Source organism: Taudactylus pleione, unplaced genomic scaffold (assembly GCF_031769625.1).
Source record: "Taudactylus pleione unplaced genomic scaffold, aTauple2 ptg000039l, whole genome shotgun sequence".
NCBI classification, from domain to species: domain Eukaryota; kingdom Metazoa; phylum Chordata; class Amphibia; order Anura; family Myobatrachidae; genus Taudactylus; species Taudactylus pleione.
The window spans coordinates 5,884,035-5,895,109 of record NW_028284441.1 but is presented as its reverse complement, the minus strand read 5'-3'; the positions used below and the strand labels follow the sequence as shown (position 1 = coordinate 5,895,109).

General features: G+C 43.8%; 1 protein-coding gene across 1 annotated transcript in view; it reads right to left on the bottom strand.

Moving 5' to 3' along the window:
- Window positions 1–993: 993 nt before the first annotated feature.
- LOC148538574 (sodium- and chloride-dependent neutral and basic amino acid transporter B(0+)-like) overlaps window positions 994–11,075 on the bottom strand; it is a 69,190-nt gene continuing 59,108 nt past the window's right edge. Inside the window, exons 10-12 of the mRNA XM_088452588.1 lie at window positions 8,472–8,581; window positions 3,248–3,415; window positions 994–1,246 (exon numbers count right to left, since the gene is read on the bottom strand). Coding sequence (XP_088308714.1) covers window positions 1,094–1,246; window positions 3,248–3,415; window positions 8,472–8,581 — 431 coding nt within the window. The 3' untranslated portion in view covers window positions 994–1,093. The remainder of the gene's footprint in view (window positions 1,247–3,247; window positions 3,416–8,471; window positions 8,582–11,075) is intronic.

Here is an 11,075-nt window from a genome sequence, read left to right as displayed (position 1 = left end):
GTGAGGTCCAGGTGGGAGGGGCCATTACACCCATGGTTGGGATGCAGGAGGATTGCGTATACTGGGGTCTATTCGCAGAGCAGTGAAAAGCCATTCATAGAAGAAACAAGTCATAGAAGAAAGGAAAGCTCAGGATGGTGTAATCTGTACATGCAAAACGAAAGAGCAGGGAAGTTGCATACTTTCCTGCTCTCTGCTCGGCAACCGGGCTGGCTCCACCCCCTTTTTGCCCAGCGTCCTTTGCAGCAGGTTTGACCTGACCTGCTGCTATCAGACGCTGGCGCATGCGCAGTGAGAAGCAGACATATTGGGCTCCCGATATGCTTCCAGTGATCGCGGAGGTAAGTCTACATGAATGGCTACTAAACATCACTATATATCGCATCGATGCGATGCGATATATAGTGATATTTTTTGTTAGCCACATGAATAGACCCCTATCTCTGGAGTTGCGAGAACTCCCCCAAAATTTGTGAGTCTCCCAGTAATTCCAGGGAAGTGGGCAATTATGGTATTACATTATTTTGAGTGCACATGCAATTGCGGGTCCTATTAGAAGTATAGGACAAGACAAAGGGCTCTATTTAGCATTTCAGCTGGAGAAAAGATGTTTTTTCTCTTCTCCCTATTTATAGAAGAGAAATCTGCAGTGAGGTCGATGATATTAACTGAGTTTTTTCTCTTTTTTCTTCTCTTCTTGATACAGCCCCCCATAGGTTTCAATGGGGAGTGATCAGTTATGCTATTTATGGAGAAGAAAAACTTTTCTTTTGCAGAGAGGTGGCATGCACCAGCGAGGTATCTTGTGGCAGGCCTAGATTACGTTTTGTAAAGGACCTGCATGGTTTTCTAAAAGACAATTAGAACTACAATAGGTTTAATAGTTTATTGCACACAAAATTAAATATATTTAAAGTACATTATTATTATTATCATTATTTTTATCATTTATATATATGGTACCACAAGTGTTCGGCAGCGCCTTACAATCCTGAGGTGCTGATGTTACAGTCTTTTGCTTGAAAAAAAGAAATGTACTCTTGATTTAGGTACTGTATGCTCCCAGCAGGCCAGTCATCTGTTAAGGGTCACATCAAAGATAGGCATCATTATCATATCCCATCATGGCGGTCACTGTCAGGATCTCTACAAAATCTTTTTCTTTACTGTTGTCCGGAATATGTTTGTAACGTTCTCCCCGGTGCTGAATGAGTGCAGGTCCCCAGTTGTCAGCAGGTCTACAGATCTTAAAAAGACAGTTACCTACAATTAATTAATCTGTGATGTCATATAGAGCCTGATGTAGAGTTGGACGTATGTGTCTTTGTTTTATGTAGAATACACATTTCTGTATTTCTCATGTGCACTAAAAAGGCTTACGCTGCTGTCCATTTACAAATGCTGTTGTATCTAAAGCTTATGACTCCTTACACTTAGAGAGGTGGGAGCGTGCATGCCTAGGCCAAATTCAGCAAGGGTATGATCTCACAAACGCAACCATGGAAGACCTGGAAAAAATTCACCTTCAGAAGGAATATCACTCCTTGGTGCAAAAAGTGCCCTGCTGATAATGACAATCTGCAGCGGCTTCTGACTGGTTGATGTGCTTAGTCCCCTCCTACTTATAGTATACCAGTAATATGGACCTGTCCCCACTATGGCCCTCATTCAGAGGCGCTCGTTCTGAATGAGGGCGGCTGCTTCTATTTTTAAGTGCGGCCTCCTGGTCGCTAGCTAAGCTGTGGGTTACCACCCACAGCTTAGCGACCGACCAGGGTGATGGTCGCAATGGTCAAGACCATCGCGACCATCGGGGCTTGCTACGAGACCCTAAGGTTGTGTCTCGGCAACCGCAAGCCCCAGGGAGCTTCCTGCTCTGATCGAGCAGAAAACTCCCCACTGACATCACTGCTGATGTCAGTGCGGCCGCCCACAAAATGGTAGGCGTTAAGGAATGCCTCAGTTTGTGAAACCACCCCCCCACCCCGCCTACAAAACGGGCCGAGCTGTCGATCAACATCGACAGCCGGCCCTTTTGTAGCGAGCTCCAGAGCGAGAGAGCTTCTCTCTCGCTACGGGGCTTGCACATGCGCAGTGCGGCCGCTGCGCGTGCGCAGGACCAAAACATTGACCCGGTTGCGAGCGCTCAGCGCTTGCGACCGGGTCTGAATGAGGTCCTATGTCCCATCCTGCTCCCTCCACGCTATGCATAACCCCTGTGCCAGAGCACTGGCCCTACTCTCCTCTCTTGTTCTGTCATGTTGCTGCCATTGGAGTACACGCCCCATCTCCCACTGTGCATGACGGAGATGAGACAGACAACTGGCAATAATTACATACATAAATCATTTGTATGGCTGCTATATTATATGTAGCAGCGGCCATCTATTTGCAGGACTTAAGTGATATTTGCGTTTGGACCATGGCAGTTAAGAAGATTCCCATTGGATATTTATAGGGGAATACAATGTGTTAGAATTTAAATTGTAATTTTATTTTATATTTCTACCTGCATTTAATTTAAGTGGATTTTGCTTGGTAAATGTGACTTTCACTTGTAAAAATAATACTGCCCAGACTTTTCTATATCATCTATGTCAGTGGTTCTCAAACTCGGTCCTCAGTACCCCACACAGGTTACATTTTCCAGGTCTCCTGGTAGGTGCACAGGTGTTTTCGTTACTCTGTGACACATTTTAAAAGATCCACAGGTGGAGCTAATTATTTCACTTGTGATTCTGTGAGGAGACCTGGAAAACAAGCACTATTTGGGTCCTGAGGGTCGAGTTTGAGAATCTATGATCTACGTGGCACTTTATTACACTACTATATTCTGTATAAATTGAGTAATGTGACTTTAGCATTTACTACTAACCCTGTCAAGCCAAATCTCTATGGTTTTGTTAGTACTGGTGCAAACCCAATGCGTGTGCTACTGTTTTTCTCCTGGCATTCACTGGTGCATAAGAGGAGAGGAAAGAAAAAGAAGAGTTTTTTTGTTACAGTTCACTCTGCAATATAAAGATTTTACTATTGTAGTGTAGCGCGCCATTCAATGGAATGGTGAACAAAAAACAGATCACAGAGTGGTAGATGTACTAAGCCTTGGAAAGAGATAAAGCTGTGAGAGATAAGTACCAACCAAACAGTTCCTAACTGTCATTGTACAGACTGTGTACATCAATAACTTGTATCTGTTGCAGCTGTTGTTACGGTTACAGAATTGTCCCCATGCTAATTGGCTTACCCGAAGAAAGTTTCCTTGTGCGCGGAAAAGCTTTACTACAGCTACAATAGGAATCCATATAACACAGAAAGAGATTATACACCAGCCAAGAGATGTTGCCCAGGTAGGATATTTTATGGTACCATATGATGGGGATTCAAAAGTAATCAGAGACCACAAAAGGATTGCCTGCAAAGATACAGAAGGAAATACTTGAATGTGCAACATACTGTATGTTTCATTTTATTAATCATAAATCATGTTTCTCTGAAATAGCAGAGGCACTGACAGGTTTCTCTTCACCATATGGATATATGTATGCATATACCCTGGCAAGTACTGTTACATGGGCACCTGGGAAATTGCTTTGGTCTTACTTGGCTTGTTAATTAAATATTCTGATTAGATCAGTTTGGGCCAAATTGTTGCACCGAGCTAGCTGGCTGACTAAGCTAAGCTACAACAGTGGGCGTCACAAACATGTGGCAGTTCAGCTTCCAACATGGCACACCTAGGAAACAGAGTGGCACTGCAGTGACATAAAGTATGGCAGTTTAATAAACTATACGACCCCATAGAGAAACCAATAATGTTTTCAATAATCAAGAACTAGATCAGAGGCCTGAAGGAGTTGGAGTATGTTTATGGAGTAGTTGAAGGCAGGGAAAGGAAGGATTGATTAGTTTGTAAATTTTTTTAATTTTTGATTCTGAATTTTTTTTATGAGGGAGGAGTTCTTCATTTCCTGAAAGACATTCTTGATCTGCAAAAGGTTTGCTATTTGAGTGTGGAAAGTTTGTCAGATATTATGCAGTGTCTGCACCATCACACAGAGATGCTTGGGGCGTATATATAGGACCAACCACCTGATCACCTGAGTGACATCTGAACCTGTCGCTAACACACAGTGAGGGTAGCCATTTTGTGCCACACCGTGATTGAATTCAGCCCATATACGCCGTATATTTTTTATACATCTAATAGAAATGCTGTGGCCTTGCTTGGGGAGGTGCTATATAGTACACACTGTAACCAGACGTTTACTTTTTTGCTCGGTGAGGTTGTTGGGGATAATGGGACCAAGACTTGCTGTTTACATCAGAAGAAAGCAATCTGTGGCTCTCCAGCTGAAATACAACTCCCAGCATCCATGCTGTTTGCCAGGCCTGCTAGATGTTATTTATCAACAACGGGTGGAGTGCCTCAGGTTACCTCAGCCTGCTTTATGCCCGGCATGTAAATATGTATGTATGTATGTATGTCACCAATATACACAACTAATTTTTGTATGAAACGTATTTGCACTTTATTGCACACATCCTGGCAGGAAGATGCTCTGCGCTGGTGTCTCGAATGACACCCACCATCAATATTATCTAGTTATTCTGCTTAGAGTCACCTACATACAAAGGAGGCAGGCGTTTATTGAGCTGAACCGTTATTTATATCAGCCTATCAATTCTCCAGGGTCCTGGGGCAGCCAGATGGGGTGGAGGGTGAGGGAGAAGCAATTAAAAAACTGGGTAAATTTCAAATCTTCCATGTTTTGCCCACACAATCAACTTCATGGTTCAGAATTTATTTTAAAAATGAAAAGGGCATGCAGGAGATGCTGTCTGTGACAATAACAATTTCTGGACATATTTTACTCTTATTGTGTTATTAATTGGATGTTATAAACTATTATTTTATGAAGTGTATTTATGAACCTATTGTTTATTAATACTTGCACAGCACATTGCACCTCATTATCCACCTGGTTACCCATTAAGGGTTTATTAGAGGTTGTGATTATTGCTAGGCTGTGTTTTGGACTTTTGCTCATGTACATGTAACCCCCCTTTACCCTCTAAAGGGACACCAGGTTACTAACTCCTATGTAACCATAAACTCATGTTAAGTGGTGTACCTCCTATTACTATTCCAGTGCCTCCACCCAAGCTAAATTGTAAGGCTTGCTTGGGAAAAGCTATTACTTATGAGTATGGTGTGTAGTGTACAATAATGCATAAATATAATCTGGGTATAACACAACTTTGTTAATACCACCTGTCTTTTCTTTTCTTCTAGGCTACTCCATACATATGATCTCCGTGTTCCACCCTCTCCAGGTAAGTAATAGATAAACAATATTAGATCAGGATAACTTTTATATAAGACAGGTCAGATATACACATTTGCTTTACATAACTTCAGTATACATACCTACCAACTTTTCATCCTGCAAAGGAGGGACAGGTTGCGCGCCAAAGGCGCGCGCGTCCAAAAAGGGGGCGTGGCTTAAGAAAAAGGGCTGGAGCTTACAGAAAGCAGGGCGGAGCCTCACAGCTTCCCCCGTTTTCGTCACTTTGGGGGCATGCCCAGCAGTCTCCAAGACGCTGGGCAGCCCCCAGGCTCTTCCTACACAAGAAAACTGATGCCATGCGCATGCGCGTGGCATCTGTTCTCCTACTGCACACCCGCTGCTCTGCATAGCAGAGCAGCGTTTTGTGCTCTCCCAACTTCCCCCCCACCACGGGACACTGCGGCCCGCGGGCAGGACAGTGGGACAGTCCCAGAAAAACGGGACTGTCCCGCTGGAAGCAGGACAGTTGGTAGGTATGAGTATATTAATTCTGTGTCTACAGACATCAATTACATTTTTACATTAACAATTACCATTAGCTTAACAGTGAATGAGAAGCAATAACCTTAGCAAACTGTCCTAGTATATAGGCAGTATAGACCAAACAGAATTATGTGTAATTACACCAGAGTCCAGGACCTATTCCTTTCTCTTAACAATAGAGTTAAGGTGCATACACACTAGACGATATGCTCCCTGAGCGATATCGTCTAGTGTGTCCCCGGCAGGCTGTGCTCAATGTCGTTCATGACATTGAGCACAGCCGCTGAACGATATCATTAGCGATATCGTTCAGCGCCGGGCTCTCTCACCCATTCCCTGACATGCAGCAACCTGACGAGGTCGTCAGGTTGGCCTGCATGTCAGCCCGATGAACGAGGATGACGAACGACCCGCGGGAACGCGCGTCGTCGTCATCGTTCATCTTTTTTGTGTTAAAAATGGACGATAAAGTGGACGACTGAACGATAACGATATCGTTATCGTTCAGTCGTCCACTTTAATCGCCCAGTGTGTACGCACCATTAAAGGAATTTCCCTTGTACTTAGAATAAGTCTCCTTCAGTTACTCTCCTGTAAGTTGGTTATGCTAAAAGAGGTCCTTCGTACTCTCTTAGTGGATATATATATATATATATATATATATATAGGCTCACAATATTGACAAGCCTTTTACACTAGTCCATAAAATACATTTTAGCAGGGGAACACCAGACTGTCAGCAGCCGCTGTCAGCTGTTATCACTGTATCTGTACCTGCCCTTTTTTTTCTGACAGGAACCCAACCACTCCCAGCCATATCACTCCACCCCTTTTTCTACTGTTCATGTGCATCCCACACACTTGGGCACATCCCCACCACAGAGAAAAGAGTACCACATAAACTGTCATATAAATACATGATATATGATATATATATATACTGTATATATATATATAATATATATATATATATATATATATATATATGCTTCTTTCATAAATTGTACATATATTTTACCTCAAAGTAACAATTTCATATATAGAAATCATGAATTGCTATACATATATATTTTTAATATAGACTATGAATTTAGTTATTAATAAATTACCTCATATATGTATTTTTATTAATGCAACCTTTGTCTCTAACCCTTTAGCCTGGTTACATACAGTATAAATAAATTGCTATATATTTATCTTTATTGCACTCTGGAGCTCATTCAGACCTGCTCGCTAAGGTGCAAACGCTCGCTGCTGCCGATAGTATGCATTATGTGTGCATTGTACGCATGCATCACAGTGTGCATGCTCATACCTTAGCGAAACTACATAATGCGTTCGCTCCCTGCGCATAGACAGCCCAGCAGAGTGAGTGACAGGGGAAGCCGTTTGTAGGTGGTAACGGGCTGGCCATTAAAAACGAGGGAGTGGAGGTGCAAACGCAGGCGTGCTTGAGCATCTCACTGAAGTGCTCGCAGTGCTTGAGGCAGGGTATGGTCAACCTCAAGTGCTGCGATCACATCCGATGTTACCCGATGTACGGATGGTTGCATACACTTCCTGGAAATGAGATGCACAATTGGGCATCTTAAGACAGGCTGGTGGGTGTCTGCATACACTATGTGATCGCTTTCTAAGACATACTGGGCGTGCCTATGCATTGCTGTACGATTGCACTGTCTACGCAATTTGTATACACATCGTGCGAGCGATCGATTCTAGCGAGCGGCTCCGAATCAGCACCTCTGTTCATATCATTGGTATATTTTTTGGTACTTATGATGAAGCACTTTGCCATGCCCATTTTGATGGGGGTCATTTTTAAAGGTTAAATTATTTGTCTATTTCAGCACCTTATTAGCACACTTTGGCACACACTGCACTTTTTTCAAAAAGCACTTTACTACACTTTGCTACAAGACTTATGCACACACATATATATATATATATATATATATATATATATACACTATTGCACTTCATTCTTGACCCATTGGGTTATACAACACCTTATACATAAGACATGCTAGTCGCTTGAATCAGTTTCACTTATCAAATATATTTATAAACCTGTAAAAATCCTGCATTTGTCCCTGAAACAGTTGAGACATGCCCGCGTTCTCTGCCGCCGCTCCGTTACCTCCCCCAAATGCTCCATGACTGTCAATCACACTGCATGTAAAAAGTCACTGCAAGCAAATACTGTAATGTACCTTGACACATGCGCATTGCAACTTATACATATGATTTACTGATATTCGCTTAACTCTGTAAACATCGGAATAATGTACACCTCTGAAACAGGCCCATAGAGCTTTAGGTAGCATTGGGACATCCATGTGGAAAGAACATTCAATGCTATATTGTACAGTATGGCTGTCACAAGAATGGGGCAAGAATAACGTCATCTTGCACTTTTGTCCAGGAATGATGATGTTTGTCCATGCAAGATGACGTTTTGCCTCTTTCTGAGTCCCGTTTTTTGGAGGGAAAAATCCGAACTCAGCGTGCAAACTCAAACCTATCCGAGCCTGCACATCCCTAATTCAAAGCTGTACCAATTATATTTCCATATTTAACATAAGAAGAAGTATGACGTACTTGTGTCCAGCTAAAGCAAAGTGATATATTACTTACCAGTAATAGGGCTGGTGACACAAATAACCAACAAGTTCTCCACCATAACCAGAAGCTCCAGTGCTTTTTTCCAATCATCATTTCAATGTCCTTTATGAAATTGTTAGCACCTGTGACACAAAATAGCAGCCTTAGTATGACACAGATGACAAATTATTTAAACTCAATTTAAAAAATAATATGTAATGTCTCCATTTGATAACATTGTTGACATACAAGACAAATGCCCCCACAGTCTCCCAATGGGCCTAGTCGCACGCAGCAGCATCTATTGGCGGTCACCTTCTTACGATTTTATGCAAATGCCGCTACGAACTCCTCCCCTTGTGTACACCTCTGCAAGGCCAGAGACGCCCACTTTTAGTGTCCATGTATGCTGTAGTCCTTATACCCCATTATCGGTCGCACCATCCAAACTTGCACTAGTACTGTGGCAGGTGCAGTTTCTCCATCTCACCACTGCCTCTTATACCAGCGTCTGTGCGTCTCTCAAAGCAGCTGCTTCCACTGACACGCCTACGACACTCCCATAATACGCCCACTGAACGAACCATTTTTGCTGGCACTACTAGGCTCCTCCCAGTCACCGCCCAGGAATGCCCATCAGTTTTTCAGAACATCTCTGATACCATGTGGCCATTGAGAGTATACTCTGTATAACGCATGCACCACAGCACTTTTTCTGAATTTTTGCAGTTGCAAAAAATCTCTCAACTACAGATGTGTCCGCATACACCTAGGGCAGTGGCAGGGGCTGGCTGGCAACTTTCAGCCTGGGGAGCAACACAAGCAAGTGGCCCAGGCTTTCTATATAACTAAAAAAAAAAAAAGAGAAATGCGATTGTACCCAAAATCTAAAACCGTCCCCCTCTAGGGACAAGCCTCCTGTCGGTCCAGAAAGTCCAGACCAATGAGTGTCTCCCTCTAGATGTCTAGGTGGGGTTGGGAAGATGTGTAGGGGGTAGGACGGTAGATGTGTACGGGGAGGACGGTAGATGTGTATGGGAGAGGAGGGTAGATATGTAGGGAGAGTAGTTGTGTAGGGGGGTAGATGTGTATGGAGAGGATGTATTGCAGGAGGAGAGTTAATGTGTAGGGAGAGGATAGATATGTAGGGGGGAAGAGGGTAGATGTGTATTGGGGAAGATGTATAGGGGCAAGGGTAGATGTGTATGGGAGGAGGAGGGTAGATGTTTATGGGAGGAGGAGGGTAGATGTGTATAGGAGGAGGAGGCTAGATGTGCATGGGAGAGGATGTGTAGAGGGAAGAGGGTGGATTTGTAGTGGGGAGGTGGGAGCATGTGTGGGGTGGAGGAAGGGGATTTGTGGGGGGGGAGATGGAAAATGTGTAAGGGAGGAAGGTGGATATGCAGGGGGGGGAATAGATGTGGCAGGGAAGAGATAGGATTGACGGGAAAGGATTAGTTAAGAAGGGGATAATAGAGGAGACAGGAAAAGGAGGGACATTGACACAAGAATGGAGAGGAGAGTGAGGGCAGGAGGAAGAAGACGAGGGGGCAGGTGGGACAAGAGAGTGTCAAGGTGATTTGTTGGGGTAAGAGATGGAACGGTAGTGAGACAGGAGCAGACTGGCAGAGGTGATACAGGAAAGGGCTGCAGTGTTAGATTATGAGTAACAGGGAAACCATCTCGACACCCATTTCATTTATCACAAAATGTATACACATATACAGTATGTATACACATATATATATATATATATATATATCTCGCAACTGGTCCATCACCCTCCTTCCAATAAATGAAACAATGCCGCGGCGCTCACTACAATATGTCCATACACATCCAGGTGTGGCACTCAGCGGACTTGATGAATAAATATATCCACGCAAAGATTGCTGCAACGTTTTGGGATTTATTCTCCCTTCGTAAGGCTACATCATACATACATACATCATGTATGATATAGCCTGACGAAGGGAGAATAAATCCCGAAACGTTGCAGCAATCTTTGCGTGGATATATTTATTCATCAAGTCCGCTGAGTGCCACACCTGGAGGTGTGTGTATATATATATATATATATATATATATATATTGCACTCATGGTCAAGTGGCTAACAGCAGGGGTGCACTCAACATATGTGTGCTTAATCCATAGGGGGGATTGAGAGAGGTAGGTAGGTAAAAATACATTGTCACCTACCACACATAGCTGACTGTCACTGATGATGCAGGCAGTGTCACTCAGGGTCCCCTCTTTTACTTCTTCTGTCTCATGGGTGGGGAGTGTGGTAGGTGCCAGGCCCAGTGGTGCTGCTGTAATTGATGTGCGGGGTGGGCAAGGCTGCATGTTGCTACTTGTGCCCGGTTACTTTTACCCTCGTCTCCACCTGCTCCTTCTAGTTGACCGTGGTTACAGAGGGGCGGCCGCAGCAATCAATTTCGGCTTGGGGACGCTGCGCTGGGCTCCTGAAAGTCTCATGGCCCCTCTGAACCTTTTTGTGCCGGGGCCGGTCACTAGATTGTGACGTCGGAGCCCCGGCAATTAGCTGCATCAGGGAGGAGGAGCTTAAGCAGAGGGGAGGAAACAGGAGGGGGTCACCTTCCTCTGCTACGTCCGGACCGCCTCCTTCTGCTGCT